The sequence below is a fragment of the Manihot esculenta genome, unplaced genomic scaffold (genome assembly GCF_001659605.2).
Source record: "Manihot esculenta cultivar AM560-2 unplaced genomic scaffold, M.esculenta_v8 Scaffold56, whole genome shotgun sequence".
Lineage (NCBI taxonomy): Eukaryota > Viridiplantae > Streptophyta > Magnoliopsida > Malpighiales > Euphorbiaceae > Manihot > Manihot esculenta.
In genome coordinates this window covers 6,000-24,198 of record NW_025215473.1, presented here as the reverse complement: position 1 = coordinate 24,198, position 18,199 = coordinate 6,000, and the positions used below count along the sequence as shown (strand labels likewise).

General features: G+C 44.6%; 1 protein-coding gene across 1 annotated transcript; it reads left to right on the top strand.

The window, feature by feature from the left end:
* Positions 1 to 15,378: 15,378 nt before the first annotated feature.
* On the top strand, positions 15,379 to 17,599 carry LOC110608346 (wall-associated receptor kinase-like 9). The gene is made up of 3 exons (XM_021747568.2): positions 15,379 to 15,568; positions 16,066 to 16,178; positions 16,406 to 17,599. Exons 1-3 carry the CDS (start codon positions 15,379 to 15,381, stop codon positions 17,597 to 17,599), a joined length of 1,497 nt encoding a protein of 498 aa, XP_021603260.1.
* Positions 17,600 to 18,199: the final 600 nt, after the last annotated feature.

The window sequence follows — 18,199 nt, the reverse complement described above, 5'->3', positions numbered from 1 at the left end:
TCGCTAAATATGGTCGCTAAATATTTCCGTCCAAAATGTGTCGCAATTTCGTCGAATTGGTCGCAAATAACTCGCGCCATTAATTCCCGCTAAATTTTAGCGACCATTTTATATTTGGTCGCTAAATAGCGACCAGACCAAAAATTGGCCATTAAGCTTTTTTTAAATAAATATATTATTTCATTCATTTAGTCGCAGAATGGTCGCTGATTGGTAGCTATATAGCGATAAAAAAATATGATCGCTAATTTTAGTCGCAATTTCACATTTTTTTGTAGTGTCCCTAAAGAGCCTTAGGAACAAGTTAAGTTGTGGCAGGAGGAGGAGGAGACGTCAATGTGTCTAAGATGACACTCTTTTCTTAATGATTACCATAAAAATGAATTACAAAAAACTGACATGTCTCTTTTGATACTACTATTTATACTAATTTCTATTCATCTCGTTTCCAAGAATTTCCATATTGAAAAAGTTATATTTTAGTCCCTCAAAATCCTAGACCCCTTAAAATGAATCCCACTGCACATTAACTTGGGTCATCTTCAATCGTGGACATGCAGCCCGACCTCAACTTCCAGCTCACATATTCAGCAAAGGTTTTCCTAAGTTAACACTAGTTGGAGAAGGCATTGCCGACCACGATCAATTTTCAAGCTTTTTAATTAAATCATACACAAAACAAAAAAAAAATTAAAATCATGTTTACCCCAAATCATGTCCTGCATGTGGTCACGTTTGATACTTTTAAAGGATTGAACATGCCAAATATTTTTTTTTAAAGTTGGCATGTTCAACACTTCGACCGTTTTATTATCGAACTACGGTCGAACAAAATTTAATGCTCTGAATCTAAAAATATTTATGGGGCAAATATGAATTTTATTTTTTTTTTGTATGATTTGAAAAAAAAAGCTCTCCATTGAATCAACCTGCTCAATCACTATTGCCTGATACTCTTCTGATCTGCTCTTATCACTTAAAGCTCGGTCGCGACCAATTGGAGACTGTGTCGCCGACCAACAATCAATTGGGACCTGTTCCAATTGAGCTCTTGGGCCTGTCGACCCGGTGGGTAGCCAATCTATTCACCCTGAGCTTAAAGGCCTGCCGACCTTGTGATCTAACCTTTCATGGAGCTCGTTCTCCGAGATGTAGTCTTTATCGGGGTTAGGAACGACCATTAGCGATTGTCTGTGCCTCAACTAGTCTGATGCAGTTCAGATCCCTTGCTCAAAATTATCTTCCACTAAAATTGGATCCATCATACGTGGCTGTTTTTCCATGCGGCATTTTTGTGTTATCTAAGCCTTCCATCCCTTAAAATTTTTCAAAAACCTATTGGTAGAAAATTTTTATAAGCAAGTTTGTTGCACCTTTAGCTTCCTCCCTCTACATAATCCATATGATGATCTGAGATCAAATGAACTAGGGTTTTACAAGGGTTTTGTATTACTGAATAAGGGCTTAGCTTTCTGAGGAGGGGACTCCTCTTTATACATTGTCTTGCTTGCTGGTGACGTGTAAAGGTCTCTCTAGGATTGGCCACGCGTCTCTGCCATGCGGATTCGGAGGTACTAGGGTATCAGCCGCCTGCTCCATGCGTAACGGCCTCTGATTCCCTCGTGCGTACGTTCGAGCGGATCTGCCAGGCTGTCTGGTGAATATTTTTCTGGATCCTGGGCTGGGCCGAGAGTTGGGCCGGACGCTAAGCCTGAGTGGAGAGGATGGGTCGAGCCGGCCTTGAGGGTTGGATGAGCCAGGCTTGTTATGTGATCAGGTGTGTGGGCCTCTACGTCATGGGCCTTGGGCTGTGGTCAAGCCCCTGGCCCGGGGTGAAGGAATCCAGCGGTCATCAATTGCCCCTTCACCTTCTCGGCAGTTATTGCTCCAACTGCCGAGGGGGTGAATACCAAGAACTAGTATGATCGCGTCTGTTCGGGTTCAGGTGCCTTAATAACATCCTTTCATCTTTCAGTCGTTGCGCAGCTTCTGAATTCTATTTGCTCTTTTCTCTTTCTGTCTTTTTTCTATTCTTCTTGTCCTCTGCCGCCTTTGCTTTTTTTTGTCATCATTATCTGGACATCTCCTTTCTTTCCTTCCCGTGAATATCTTTTAAGAATCTGACATCACTGGCTTAGAGTCTAGTGTAGCTCTGCCTCGTGCTAAGTCCTCAGGCTCCGAGTATATATCAGTGCCAGCTTTTCTTCATTCTTGAGCCTTCTGTTGAAATGAGAAATTCTTGTTTTATCTGTGGCAGGTCTATTCGACGCCTTCTTCAAACAGATTGCCTTGTGCCCCAGAGGTTTGCTTTGATTTTGCTCATATCATCTTAAGGGAGAACTGTTTCTGACTTGTCTCTGTTTTGAAACTTTTTGCAGTTCCTGAAATAAAAATGGGTCAGTTCAAAATTCTTGAAAATTTGATGTTACCTCTAAGGGCGTCTGGATGGTGCATTGAAGATCCTTCTGGTATGGCAGTCGAAGGGTGGGACCATTCGGCAAGCTGCTGAAACTGCTTTACCCAGGTCGTCTGGCCGGCCTCCTCCTCTGCTTGTTGTCCGGGCTCCAAAGAAGTTCTGGGCTATTGAGGGGTTCGCTCTAACTTCACCTTTTTCCGCAGAGAAAAAGGGAATTTCCTCGATGCCCCTGTTGTCCTCTTTTGATATAAATGGGAGTGGCGCCGGCGCTCAGCTTGTTGTTCCTTTTGGTGTGAAGTACCAGTATTATTATTCCCTTTGGTGTGAAGTACCAGTATTACGTGAGACTGGGATCTGCTGCACTCAGTCAGGTGTCCAGCGATTTCTTCGAATGTGTACTTCGCGATCTCTTCGGGGCCATAGCCCGAAGACTTATGTTTTTCATGTGTGGTGCATGGCCGGCATACAATATCTGAGCTTGTTCGAATGTACCGTGCATCACATTCGGGTAACCGAACGTTTGCCCAGGGGGACAGTGAGAAATGCTTATGGGAATCAACTTGTTCAGTTCCCCTATAATAGCGGGACAGATCTTGGCCTTTTCTGAAAAATTCACATTCCGAGCTACGAGAAGTTCTCCGAGCTGAAGACTAGAATAGTAGGGTAGGTGATAATCGTAGATGATGAAGTATCTGGATATGTAAATCCTTTAAGGATAGTCTTTCATCCCGTAGTGTAGGCCTTTGTAACGTGCTGTAATGTACTTTTCTTTTAATGAAGTTCTTGTTCTGCTCTCATGCTTAAGCTGTTCTTCCTTTATCATGTGTGAAATACTTTAGATTTCTCGCCTTATAATTTTAACCAATTGAGCTCTGTCCTGCTTTTTTTCCGAGCTGATCTAACCATATCTGCGAGCTCTGATGAGTTGAATTCCGGATCCACTTAGCCAACTGGACTTTCAAGTTTCCGAACTGGACTGCCTGACCGACCTATGAGCTCGGTCTTTACCTTGATGAATTGAGCTTTGAGTCTCCTTCATCCGGCCGGGCTCTTAGGTCATGTTGTCCGGGCTGGACTAACCGACCTGAGAGTTCTGTCTTTGCTTAGTGAAATGGGCTCTGAGTTTCTTTTAGCTGACCGAGCTCTCAAGTCGTGTTGTCCGAGCTGGACTAATCCGACTTCTGAGCTCGGCTTCTGATGAGTTGAACTCTAAGCTCTCAGTTCTGTATGATTCCGAGGTGCTCTTGACGCCTCTTTCCGATCTCACATCCTTTGTTTAATAACGATAAATCAAATCTTATAACTTTTTAAGTGATGAGCAAGTCTGACCTTTATCATGCTCCCTTTTGCTTGTACTTTTGAGTCTTTTCATGACTTGCCCCTCTGTTTCCTCGGCATTTACCATAGGGATGGTAAAGTAGTGGGCTAAGTTGCTCTGACTGATGAGTTGGGTCTGTATTATGTGGATGGCGAATGGGTTTTTAAATGATGGGCTGTCATCGTATACTTGGCCCTTGATAGGTGTAGATAAGCCCAGCGATCATCCTTTTGCCCCTTTACCGTCTCGCCGGTTATTACCTAACCGTTGAGAGGGTAAACTTCGAGAATAATTAATGATCGCGCCGCTCCAAGACAAAACTGTTCAGATCAACGCCCTGCCTCATAATTGCCTTTCTTTTCGAATTCCTTCTGTCTTTTGAAGAACTAGCTCTTGTCTGCTCTCTGTCTTCCTGCAACTCTTTGTACGGTTTTTCATCCCATCGTGTTCTCAGGTACGCTTCCTTGTTCTTCCATGGCAAGTTCAAAGCTTCCTGATGTTTTTGACCTTGAGTCGCATATTACACCTTCCAACATAACTAATCACATTTCCCGGAGGCTTTAAGATACTCCGTTGTATCTTATTCAAGCACCTCTTCCAAATGAGAGGATAGTTCTTCCTTACCCTCGTCCTCCTGGTTTGGTGGATCCCCAAGAGGTTCGTAGCATAGTGTTTTTCCTGAAGCAGAGAGAATTTGGTTTACCGTTTCCTTTTACCCCTTTCTTTGTCGAGGTCTTTGAATACTTTGGGGTAACTCCTCGAATGTTATCCCCAAATTCCATTTTATTCATGTCCTGTTTCGAGTCTATCTGTCTGGGTTGGGGTTTCGCACCTACGGCCTGTCTATTTGTCACTTTTTTCCGCCTGGTTAGGGCGAAGCAAAACTTCTATTACTTTTCCCCCTGTAATGGGCTGTCTCTTCTTACGGGCTACAAGGATTCTATAAAGGGATGGGTAGAGAATTTCCTTGTGGCGGAGTTAAAACTAGGGTCCTGCCGATCGTGGGATGTGGACCTAAGGTGGGGGGAGATCTTTCCGGGCTGCAACGATCTGCCCGAATTGAGTCTTATTGAGCAGGTCGGGCTGCTTCGACTGACTTCCGTTGAGAGGAAGTATGATGTCGAGAAGTGTATGTTTGCGTCCAACCTTAGGGATATCCGGGACACGGGTATAGTGCTTTGTCCGGCTATTCTGTTTCTTCTTTGCTCATAATATCAGGAAGTATGCTGACTCGTTACAACTTCTTGTTTCTTGCAGCTTCTGAGGTTAGAATGGATGGCATCAAATTCCCCAAGAATTTTGACCTGTCTCGGGAGAACATGCATGCAATTTTTGATGCCTTTGGGGATGGGCGTTCTGTAACTGAGATTGCTGCAGAGCTGGCTCAGGCCGCTTCCTCCAAGAAGGTCAGCCGACCTCCCATCAAAGCTTCTTCTCGAACTTCCAAGCCGAGCTCTCGCAGCATCAAATCAGCTCGGCCATCTAGCCATGGTGGGTCGAGCTCAACCTCGACGCCTGCTGAAGGGTCTAGATCCGTTCCAGCCTCCTCAGAGGTCGTGAGGGAAACTTCCCTAGCTATTGTGGAGCAGACCCAAGCTACTGAACAAGTGGAGCGGGGTGCTGCCCATTCTACTGAGGGGGTGTCAGGAGGGAAATCTAAGTCCCCTGTTGAAGACAATGAGACCTCTGGGACAGGGATGGAGATCGTCCTCCTAGAGGATCAAAGCCAAGAGGTTTCTGGTGAAGGTGCCCCTGCCCCTGTGAGGACTGAGCCTGAGGGATCTGAGGGCGTCTCCTCAAAGACCGGGGGCAAGCGTCCGACCTCTTCTGGAACGCCTGTCCCATCTCCTGCTCGGAAGAAGTCCAGGACTGCTGCGGGTCCTTCCCCAACTCTTTCTTCCATTGGGAAGGGGAAGGGTGTTCCTGTTGTTCCTTCGTCGTCCCCTGCTGACAACATTCTGGACCTGTCAAGCATTTCCTCTGAGTCTCCGGCCTCTGCTGTTGCCGCACTTCTCCGGGAGCGGATGTTCGGCGGGATAACAGAGGCTTCGGATCCTCGTCTGCTGGCCCTGACTGGTCACTTGGCCAGTTCTACCAAGGAGTAGGTGTCCTTCCAATCTCGCTCTCGTGAGGAGCTCGGATCCACGATTGGGGAAATGCTTCTGATGGTAAGTTATTTTTTTCACTTCTCTTTGAGTTTGCTTTGTTTCTTTTCTTGACAATTGTTCTTCCGTACTAGGTGTTACGCCTGGTTATGGAGGTGGATGCTCGTGACCTCTCTCTCCGGGAGTCCGTGGACCGCCGGATCGAGGAAGCGCGTCGCGATGAAAACCTGATTGCCACCAGCGATGCGAGGGGCCATCTGGCAGCCGCCCGGGAGCAGATCCAGGCTCTCCAAAGGGAGTTGCATTCTGCGCTGGAGGCCTCTAAAAGAGCTGAGGACAGAACGGCTGAGGCGGCAGAACATAGCAAATCCCTGGAATCAGAGCTGTCTCGTACTCGCAGGGTTCTCCAGGAGTCCGATGAGAGAGCAGCTGAGGTGGAAGCTCGTTGTGTAGAGGTTGTAAAGCAGCTGTCCTCTATGACAGCGGCCCTTCAGGAGAGGGATGAGGCTGTAAGCCAAAAAGCTGAGGTCCAGCGTCAATATGAGGCCTTAAAGGCCGATTTTGAAGGGCTTCAAGCTCATCTGAATGAGGCGAGGGCTCAGAGGGAAAGTGCCCTAGCCCGGGTGGAGGTCCTTGAGCAGGAATTGGGCACAAGTTCTGAACGTATCAAAGATCTATCTTCATCGGCTGAAGAGTTCAACCTTCGCCAACAACAGCTAAAAAATGAAGTCAGGGCTTTGGAACGTAAATGTTTAGCCCTGCTCGAGGTGGTAAAGTATGTCGAAGGGAAGGCTCAGCTAAAGCGTGAACAGTGTATAGCGGAGTATCAGGAGTCTGATGAGCTGAAGGTTAAAATTGAACAGGCCTGTGAAGCTCATCTTCAGGACTACAAAGACTCTTCTGAGTTTAAGGAATTTGTAGCTGAGGCTTGTGAAGAACATCTTGATGAGTATAAAGCTTCTGGTGAAATGAAACAGGCAATCATTGATAAGGCCTACCGCATGTATGTAACTGGCTACAATCGCGGTTTAAGAGAAGCTAGACAGGCTCCTGATATTCCTTTGGCCCAGCTTCGTAGGCGCGAAGTGGACTCAGATGGCGAGTCAGTGCTATACGGGGAGGATGATTTCCCTTTGCCCCGAGGAGATTCCCGGAGGAACATAGACCGGCCAGCTAAGTCTTCTTCAGGGGAATCCGAGCTAGGGTCGGAGGAAGATGATCTTGATTCTGAGAAAGAAAGCCTCCACCCTGGGTCAGAAGTTGCCCCTACTATTAATGTTGAGAGCTCTGGCCCAAGGGACACCGAGCTTCCTTCGGAGGTGACTGTAAATAGAGATAATGCAGGCGAGGGTGTTCTTACTGATGTAAGTCCTTTAAGGACTATTTATCCTCCTCCCTCGCCGGAGAAATAAATTGTAACAGTCATTAATGAAATATCAGTTTCCTCTTTTTTGTGTTTCATATTTCTTGAAATTTATCTTTCGTATTTGTGATGTAAACTACATATTTTTATTCATAAGTTCTGAATTAATCTTAAGTTGCGAACTCAGCTCTTAGCTGATAGTCTGAGAGATCAAATCTCGTACCTTTTTAATGGCAACTATCATGTCTGTTTTCTGCTTTTAGTCCTTCCCTCTTGGTTGTGACTTTGTATATTTGTTTTATATAAACTGATTGAGGCTTTGATTATAGCCTTTCTATCCTCCTAAGGATTTCTTCATTTATGAGTCCTTTTGGAGAGAGCTCGGCCTCTTTCATTAGCCTTTATACCTTCAGCTTTTGAGGATGTAAGTCTATCCGTGCTGGGAGCTCGGTCTTCAGCCTCGGTGAACATAGATCTATCCGAGCTGAGAGCGAGGCCTCTTGCTCTGTAGCTAAACTTTTATTGTTAGCATCTATTTTGAGATCGGCGCTTTTTTAGCTATTAGGCCTTGCGCCTTTTTAGTAGGTCGGAATCTGACTATCCGAGCTGGAAGTTCGGTTTCTTTCTTCGTACCTTGAGTTTTTGAGAAGATAAGTCTATCCGAGCTGAGTGCTCGGTCTTTTTTTTTTTTTTTTTTTTTTTTTTTTTAGCTCTGGGCTCTTCTCTTTCCGAGGTCGAAATTGGATTTTATAAGTTGTCCCTGCATGTGGTGTGGGGAAATTTTTCATTTCGGGAGGCCCTTAAGTCCTTCACCGACTTATTTTTGATTCCAGGAGATCTTATGGGATCCTGGTTTTCTTTGAATTTTCGGGACGACCTCGGGGCCTCGCCGGTTGTTTTTTGATTCCAGGAGATCTTACGGGATCCTGGCTGAGCCGGGGTGGCCTCGGGGCCCCACCGACTGTCCTTTGTTTTGTTTTCCCGGGAGTTCTAGGGGATCCCGGTCTTCATGCTCCGGGAGGCATCTTTTAGACCCTCACCGGCCGTTCCGGGGTGACCTCGGGGCCCCGCCGGCTGTTTTTTTGTTTTGTTTTCCCGGGAGTTCTAGGGGATCCCGGTCTTCATGCTCCGGGAGGCATCTTTTAGACCCTCACCGGCCGTTGCCGGCTGTTTTTTTGTTTTGTTTTCCCGGGAGTTCTAAGGGATCCCGGTCTTCATGCTCCGGGAGGCATCTTTTAGACCCTCACCGGCCGTTCCGGGGTGACCTCGGGGCCCCGCCGGCTGTTTTTTGGTACCTTCTTTAAGGTTTTGCACAAGATTCAGGCTCATAGGTCTTACTGTCGCTTCGTTATCTCAGCTGGTTTTGTGCCTAATTGAGGTCTTGTTTTCAAGGGATCTTTCTGAGCCCTGTTCTTTCTTTTTCATGGGAAAATGTTTTTCACAAAGAGATTGTATAAACAATTTTCATTTATTTATATTTGTCAAAATGCAATGTTTTTCTTTACAAATATTTCAAGGGAAATACCTTTTTAAGTGCTGGATGTTCCAAGCGTGTGGCTCGGGGTTTCCTTGCATATCTTCAATTCGGTATACCCCGGGCTTAACCACTTTTGTCACCTTGAATGGACCTTCCCAGGTCGGTGCTAGCTTGCCTGCGGCTGCTCTTTTTCCTGTAGCCTCCAGGTTTCTTAAAGTCAGGTCTCCCACCTTCAAGCTTCTTTCTCTGACCTTTTGATTGTAATATCTTGCCGCTCGTTGTTGATAAGCAGCAGTTCGGACTTGGGCTTCTTCCCTAACTTCTTCAAGAGCATCTAGGTTGCTCCTTAATTTGTCCCCATTAGCGTTCTCACTAACGAATTGAACTCGATGAGTGGGGATCTGCAACTCAACTGGGACTACAGCCTCTGTGCCATAAGCAAGTGCAAACGGGGTTTCTTGAGTGGGCGCTCTGGGAGTGGTTCGGAGTGCCTATAGAGTGCTATTGAGTTCTTCTGCCCAATTCTCCTTTGCGCCATCCAGCCGTTTCTTTAATCCTTGAAGGATAGCTCTGTTAGTGACTTCTGTTTGGCCATTAGTCTGAGGATGAGCCACGGAGGAGAATTTATGCCATATGCCCATGTTCGTCGTGAAGGCTCTGAAAGTGCTGCAGTCAAATTGTCTGCCGTTGTCTGAGATAAGTACTCTTGGTATGCCAAATCTGCAGATGATATGTCCCCATACGAAATCTATCATCTTGCGAGCTGTGATTGTGGCTATTGCTTCTGCCTCTGGCCATTTCGAGAAATATTCCACAGCCACCACTACGAATTTCCTTTGCCCCGTAGTCTTGGGGAAAGGTCCCAGGATGTCAATTCCCCATTGTGAGAAAGGCCATGGACTGGATATGCTTGCTTGAGGAGTGGCAGGGGTCCTGATGGCATTAGCAAATCTCTGACATACGTCACACCTCCGGACAAACTCTTCTGCTTCTTTTTTCACAGTGGGCCAGTAGTATCCTTGCCTGAATATTTTGTTAGCTAATGTCCCTGCTCCCTCATGAGCCCCACATAGGCCTCTATGTATTTCCTCCATTACCTTTGCAGCTTCTTCCGGACTCACACACCGGAGCCATGGGCTGGACTTCCCTTTTCTGTATAAAGTTCCCCTTATTACTTGGTAATTGGCAGCTCGAGCTGCTATCTTTTTGGCTTCAACTTTATCTTCGGGGAGTTCGCCCTTTTCCAAGTATCTCAGGTATGGAGTCATCCAAGTTGGGCTCTATTCCACCTGCAGTACTGTGCTTGTCTTCTTGAAAGCAGGTGTGCTGACATGCTGTATGTATACTTCATCAGGGAGCTGCTCTAACTCTTCTTTGGTCAGTCGACTAAGCAGGTCTGCCTCCTCGTTTTCATCTCGAGGTATCCTCTGAAATCTGGTAATAACTCCTCGGCTCGTGAGGTCGGCTTCCACAGTTTTTACTTTATCGAGATAACTCTGCATGATGGGATCTCTGGCCTGATATACTCCCGTCACCTGGTTGATCACCAGCTGAGAGTCACTATTCACCTCGAGGTCGGTTACCCCTATTTCCAAAGCTACCAACATTCCGTTCACCAAGGCTTCATATTCGGCCACATTATTAGAAGCTTTGAATTCGAGCCGTAAGGCATAACATACTTTAAAGCCCTCCGGCCCCTTAAGTATTATCCCAGCGCCACTGCCCTCAGAGCCTGATGCTCCGTCTACATATAGTTTCCAGCTGGACTCTTGGGAAAGCTATCCCTCTCCTTCTTTTCTTGGTATCTCCGAGGATGATCCTTCCTTCTCCTCGTTGAATGAGCATTCTGCTATGAAGTCAGCCAGCGCTTGAGATTTTATAGCTGTCCGAGGTCGGTACTCCAGACAGTAAGGGCTGATTTCCACGGACCATGCTAACATCCGTCCTGAAGTTTCCGGCCTACGTAGGATCTTCTTTAAAGGTTGGTCCGTCATCACAACTCCTTGGTGGCCTTCCAGATAAACTTTGAATTTCCGGACTGCTAACAACAAGGCATACGCCAATTTTTCTATGTTTGAATACCTGACTTCGGTATCTCTGAGCACCTTGCTGACGTAGAAGACAGGCTTCTGCTCTCCTTCTTCCACCCTTACTAGTACTGCGCTGACTGCTTGCTCTGAGGCTGCCAAGTATATCAGGAGTTCTTCCCCTTTTATGGGGCTGCTGAGCACGGGAGGCGAGCTGAGGTATTCCTTAAGCTCTGTGAAGGCTTTTTGGCAGTCTTCTGTCCATTCAAAATTCGGGACCTTCCTCAATTGTTTGAAGAATGGCAAACACTTTTCTGCCGACCTTGACATAAATCGGTGAAGCGCCACTACTCTCCCGGTTAATCTCTGGACGTCCCTTACACAGGTCGGCTCTGGCATATTCAATATGGCTTCCACCTTCTCCGGATTGGGCTCAATGCCTTTTCCACTCACCATGTATCCCAAGAACTTTCCTCCCCTGATGAAGAAAGCACACTTTGTTGGATTCAATTTCATCTTGTATTGATCTAACACCCCAAATATCTCCCTTAAATCCGTTATGTGTTGTTGAAAAGTTGAACTTTTAACCACCATGTCATCCACATACACTTCTACATTCCTGCCGATCTGGTTCTTAAAGATTTTATTCATTAATCGTTGGTAAGTTGCCCCGGCGTTTCTTAATCCGAAGGGCATAGCTCTGTAGCAGTAAGTCCCGTCTTCGGTTATAAATGAGGTCTTCTCCTCATCCGTCTTTTCCATTGGGATTTGGTGGTAACCAGACATAGCATCCAAAGAAGACATATAGTCAAAACCGGCCGTTGAGTCGACCATCTTATTAATATCGGGGAGGGGGTAACAATCTTTAGGGCAGGCCTTATTCAGGTCGGTAAAATCTATACACATCCTGTATTTGCCATTGGCTTTTTTTACTAACACAGGATTTGCCAACCACTGTGGGTACATAACCTCCCTAATAAAGCCTGCCTCTTCTAGCTTCTGCACTTCTTCCTGGGTAGCCTGCTGCTTCTCTCTTCCCACTACTCTCTTCTTTTGCTTTACTGGTCTGGCCTCGGGGAGGACATTCAATCGGTGTGTCATCACTTTGGGGTCAATTCCCGGCATGTCTGAGGGCTTCCATGCGAAGGTCGGCGCGTGACTTCGGATCAGGGCCATGGCTTCACCTTTTTGTTCTTTGGTGAGGCCGGCATTGAGACTGAAGACCTTACTCGCTTCTTCTTTTGATAGGGAGAAGGTCTCCAGCTCTCCAACGGGCTCTGTCCGGGCTTCCTTTGTCTCATCCCTGACCTCCAAAACTTCCGAATCAAGCGCTTCTCCGGTTGAGTTCGGTTCCGTCACTGTGGCCAAGTATACTGCCCTTGCTTCTTCCTGGCTGCCCCGGACCATTCCCACTCCTTCTTCCGTTGGGAACTTGAGTGCCAGATACCTGATGCTAGTGACAGCTTCAAAGTTGAACAACGCCGGCCTCCCCAAAATCGCATTGTAGCTCAGTGGGAGTTTGACCACCAAAAACACCTCATGATGGGTGCGAGCTCTGGGTGCTTCTCCCAAGGTAAGGGCCAGCTTCACCTTCCCTTCTACAAGTACCGGTGCTCCTCCGATCCCTTTGATGGGTGACTGGTCCCGAACCAGCTGTTCCTCTGGGATTCCCATCTGTTGGAAAACCCGATATGGCAATAAATTGACCTTACTCCCATCATCCACCAGAACCTTCTTCACCCGAAAATTATGAATGACTGCTTCAATGACAAGCGCGTCATCATGGGGCATCTGAATGCCCTGTGCATCCTCCGAAGAGAAAGCGATGGTCATGGGAGAGTGTTCAACGATCTGCATAACCTCGCCATTGCTGGTCTCCCCTTCCCGGTTTCTCTTCTTTCCTCGACGGTTCATCCGTCCTCCAGTTCCTCCAACAATCATATTAATAGTCCCACTGGACCCATCATTCACTGGTCCAGCTCCAGTTCTCCTGGGCATCTGGGCTGCCGGACCGGGTTGAGGCCTCTGCCCCTCCGGTTTCTTCACAAAATTTTTGAGATGCCCCCTTTTTATCAATCTTTCAATTTCCCCGATTAACTGAAAACAGTTATTTGTATCGTGGCCATGCGTCCGGTGGTACTGACAATACTTGTCAGGATTCCTCTGATCTACTTCTGACTTCAAAGGTTTGGGCCACTGGAGGAACTCCTTATCCTGGACTGCCATGAGCACTTCGGCTCTAGAAGCGTTGAGGGGAGTAGGCTTCTCGGGAACCCAAGGAGGGAGCACTCGTGGTTCATGAGCCCTGGGAGGAGGGGGAGGCCTTTGATCTCTTCTTTCCCAGGCCTGCTTGTATGGCTCAGGCCTCTTTCCACGCTTCTTCTCGTGTTTCTCCGGCCTCCCCTCCTCCGGGGCTTTCTCTTTTCCTGCCCCCCCTTTGGCAAATCTACTCGTTACTAAGGCGTCATCCTGCCTTATATACTTTTCCGCCCTCTTCATCAACTCGGCCAGTGAGGTCGGAGGTTTCCTGCTCAGAGAACCAAAGAACTCGGCAGAGGTTGTTCCCTTTTGCATGGCCTCTACCGCCCTTCCTTCGTCAAGCTCGGGAATCTGCAGAGCCTCCGTATTGAAACGGGCGACATACTCTCTGAGGGATTCACCAGCTTTTTGTCTCACTGTTTCCAGATAGCTCGTCTTCCTATCTGCTGGCACCCCGGCTACGAACCGGCTAATGAAGCGGGTGGCAAGATCTCCGAAACTTTTAATGCTTCCGGCCTCCAGGCTGTTGAACCATGCCCTCGCTGGTCCCGAGAGCGTTGTTGGGAACACCTTGCACATCAGAGCATCCGACAGAGTTTGCAACTCCATGAAGGTCTTATAGTTCATGACATGCTCTCTCGGGTTACCAGCCCCATTATAGGCCGCCATCGGCGGCATCATAAACTTTTTGGGAACTGTCTCCTGCTGCATTAACTTTGAGAAGGGAGAGGAAGTAGGCAAGGAGGTTTGACTCTGATCTTTCTTACCTAGCTCGGCTAGGAGCTGCTCCTTCAACCTTTTCAGCTTTTGGTTCATTTTCTCGTCTTCCGGGCTGGATCTTTTGCCCAAACTACATTCTTCCTCCTCTGTTTCAGTTCCCGTTTCCCTGGTTGTTTCAGCAGAATAGTCGTCCACCCCTTCATTTTCTATCAACTCTCTTACCCTTCTCCCATGGATTCGGGCCTCCGGTTCTTCTTCTTCTCCGGCATCGTGGTTGTTAGTTTGGAGGCGGGCAGAGGTAGGTTGGGGTTCATCGGTTCTGGGTTCCTCCACTACTGGTAGTGCGTTTACTGGGGTGCTAAGTCCCCTTTGTTGCATTATCTGCCCCAACCAGTGAGCAGTGGTTTGTAGCTGGAGAGCCATGGTTTGAATGTCTTGGTTAGACAGGGTCATGGTGGGAGTATTCCCTGCCAAGCTTGGCGAGGGATTAAGAGAAATAGGTGTTTGGTTATTCAACGTTGTAGGGCTAGAAAAGGAGAACTGCTGCCCCTCTTGGGCAGAGCTCAGGTCATTTGGAATATTAGGGTTACTTTCTTGGTGGTTTGCCATCGTGGATCTCAGTGGGTTTTGAAAGTGAAAACTCCGGTGATGAAAAGATCTCCTTCGTTTCCCACAGACGGCGCCAATTGATGATCTGAGATCAAATGGACTAGGGTTTTACAAGGGTTTTGTATTACTGAATAAGGCCTTAGCTTTCTGAGGAGGGGACTCCTCTTTTATACATTGTCTTGCTTGCTGGTGACGTGTAAAGGTCTCTCTAGGATTGGGCCACGCGTCTCTGCCATGCGGATTCGGAGGTACTAGGGTATCAGCCGCCTGCTCCATGCGTAACGGCCTCTGATTCCCCTCGTGCGTACGTTCGAGCGGATCTGCCAGGCTGTCTGGTGAATATTTTTCTGGATCCTGGGCTGGGCCGAGAGTTGGGCCGGACGCTAAGCCTGAGTGGAGAGGATGGGTCGAGTCCGGCCTTGAGGGTTGGATGAGCCAGGCTTGTTATGTGTATCAGGTGTGTGAGCCTCTACGTCATGGGCCTTGGGCTGTGGTCAAGCCCCTGGCCCGGGGTGAAGGAATCCAGCGGTCATCACATTAGATTTTCATGTGGATCTTAACAGGTTAGTTTGAAAATCCAGAAATAATAAAATCTCCTTCATTCCCACAAATGACGCCACAGGATGAAGAATTTTTATTTTACTCCTCATATGAGTTTATCAACATTTGATCTTGAAAAAAGAATTATAAAATGGAGAAAAATAGTCAAAGTTCTATTGGGAATACTCCTAGTGAAAATCTTCTGACGATCAAGTCAGATATAAAATTTTTAAAATAAAATTTTAATTGTAGAAGGTGTAGAAAAAAATAATGTAGAAGAGAAGCTATAGAAGAAGAGAGGGAGAGGAGGCGTTCTTCTCAAAATCCAGTGGACCTAGTCCAAAAGGAAGTCCCCTGTACGTTACTTAACCTATTTTCATTGAGAGATATGAGAATATGTTTTGATATATTCTTTGATAGGACTTATTTTTTAATTAAAATAATAATATAATGTTTATATGTTATCAAGGTATATAAACATTTAAATTTTTAAACAATTATATGTTTAGCTAAAATGCATATAAGTGGCTAATAAGTAATTGATATGGCGGTGTTCTCCTTTTCTTCTTCCTTTTATGAGCATGACGATCATTTGGTTCACGTGTGGCCTCGCCACCCAACGGTGGCAGTGATCATCTACTATGTTTACCTCCTGTTGCCGATCTGCTTGTTTGGGCATCAACTTACCCCCAACGGCGGCAATCTTGTAATTTGTTTCAGACGACTCAGCTCAAGTTCATTTAGATTCCATCTTGCTCCATGTTGATGCACGTTTATTTGGATCTTAGTAGTTATATTGTTATTTTTTTGAGAATGATATTGATAGATTATTTAGATATACAATATTGACTTTGATTGAAATGTGGCTTCGATTGTATTGCATCTGTAATATTTTAGTTTATTTTGAGGATGCATGTTTTAATGCATAATATTGATAATTTATTTAGATCTTTATTTGAGAATGTTAGATTTATGTTTGATTTGTTTGGGCCTTTGTTATATGTAAATTGTGTAATGTTGGATTTGTTTGCCTAATTATTTGAATTTGAAAATCGAGAAATACTTAATCAAATTGATTTTAATTAGTGTTTTTGTTCTGTTTGGTTTCCTTAATCAAAAAGATAGTTTTATATATTTTTTTCTTTTTTAAAACTTAATTTATTGATTAATAATAGTATATTATTATCTTTCTAACAGTAATTGGAATGTTGTTGTTGTTCTTTTAAATTAGATATTGACGAGTGCAAAGATCCAAAGTATAATCCTTGCAAGGGAATAACAAAATGTGTGAATGCTTCGGGATCACATAAATGTGTAGCTGATGCAAAATGGATAGTATTATTGGTAAGGTTTCTTTTGCTTAATAATTAATCATGTTATTTAAGATCCATTTTCAGACCTAAAGAAATTTTTGGATTTAACTAATCTATCATGTTTTCTATAAATTATCTAATAAATATATTTCATATTAATATAATTATAAATTTTAAAATATGAGATTTATTATTAATCAACAGTTTCTCTAAGTTACATGGATATTATACTTACACCGACTTTGTTGCATTACTTAGTGCGTAGGTGGGGCTATTGGAGTATTGCTAATAGGCTTTGGTGCTTGGAAGTTGTACAAGCTTATAAAGAAAAGGAGGAGCATTGAACTCAAAAAACAGTTTTTTAAACGGAATGGTGGCTTGCTGTTACAACAACAAATAACTTCAAGCAATGGCAGTGTTCAGAAAACAAAAATATTTACATCAAAAGAGTTGGAAAAGGCCACTGATCGTTTCAATCAAAACAGAATACTTGGTCAAGGTGGTCAAGGCACAGTGTACAAGGGAATGCTAGATGATGGAAGAATTGTTGCTGTCAAAATGTCCAAATTAGTTGATGAGGAAAACCTACAAGAATTTATCAATGAAGTTGTGATTCTTTCTCAAATCAATCACAGGAATGTTGTTAGGCTGTTGGGATGTTGCTTGGAAACTGAAGTTCCTCTGCTAGTCTATGAATTCATACCCAATGGATCTCTTTTCGAATACCTCCATGACCCAAATGTTGAGACTTCATTGCCATGGGAAATGAGAGTACGGATTGCTGGTGAAATTGCAGGGGCTCTTGCATATTTGCACTCAGCAGCTTCTATTCCAGTTTACCATCGTGACATCAAGTCCACTAATATACTATTGGATGAGAAACACAGGGCAAAAGTTTCAGATTTTGGAACTTCAAGGTCAATCGCCATTGATCAAACTCATTTGACAACTCATGTGCACGGCACTTTTGGTTATTTAGATCCAGAGTATTTTCAGTCTAGCCAATTTACAGATAAGAGTGATGTTTACAGCTTTGGAGTGGTTCTGGTAGAGCTTTTAAGCGGCAAAAAGCCGATTTGCTCAAGTAGCTCGCAAGAAACCATGAGTTTGGCTACATATTTTATTTATTTGATGGAAGAGAATAGACTTTTTGACATTGTTGATATTCGTATTACGGAGGATTGCCATAAAGAAGAAATTGCTGCAGTAGCTAATCTAGCACTAAGATGCTTAAATTTGAATGGAAAGAAACGACCTGCAATGGTGGAAGTTGCGATAGAATTGAAAAGGATTCGAGCATCACCAAATACTGAGTTGAATGTTCAGCGAATCACTGAAGATGCTGAAGAGGTTGCTGAAGTAATAATGTTGGTCATGGATGATGTTCCTACTTCAGTTACTAATGGTGATCTTAATAGTGTTGAAGAACCATTGGTTGCTGGCACAACTTGATGATCAAGAAGATAAAACTTCTGTTGAAAGGTTTTCTTTTCTTTTTCCTCTCAAAACTAGTTTAAGTCTTTAGTGTTATATTTTATTTTCATTATGGGTATATGTAGATCCGATTTACGCAAATTTAGCTATGTGTGTTAATTTCTATGGAAGCACATGTTTGATTTTGTTCTCCTCCCAATATTCTAGCTTCGGCATCCCTTAGAGATTCAGATTTTCTTATCAGTTGCATATACAAATTTTATATTGTTCTATGTCATGCCCGTATGAAGGATGAAAAAAAATGTCAGCCCTAAGAATTAAACCTAAATTCTTCCATTAAAATTATAATGAATTGTATCCGTTATCACTACATTTAGGATCATGTATAATTCAGTTACAATAGAACAAGTAAATCCAACTGTTGAAATTCTATAATTCTAATAAAATTATATTTGTTTATGTTCAATTTTCAATTAGTAAGGGGGTGCACTTACTTATGTTAGTGATTTTTTATTTTTCATTTTTTTATTTAATAAAAAAATAGGTAACTTATTCAGTTATTAGTATCAGATAGTTTTTGAAATAAAAAAAAATATACAAACCATTATTTTTAGCAAT

Coding starts and splice junctions, on each gene's coding strand:
- LOC110608346 (XM_021747568.2), top strand. CDS start 15,379: ATGGCGGTGTTCTCCTTTTCTTCTTCCTTTTATGAGCATGACGATCAT. Junction 15,569..16,065: donor TTTCAGACGACTCAGCTCAA/GTTCATTTAGAT, acceptor CTTTTAAATTAG/ATATTGACGAGTGCAAAGAT. Junction 16,179..16,405: donor CAAAATGGATAGTATTATTG/GTAAGGTTTCTT, acceptor TGCATTACTTAG/TGCGTAGGTGGGGCTATTGG.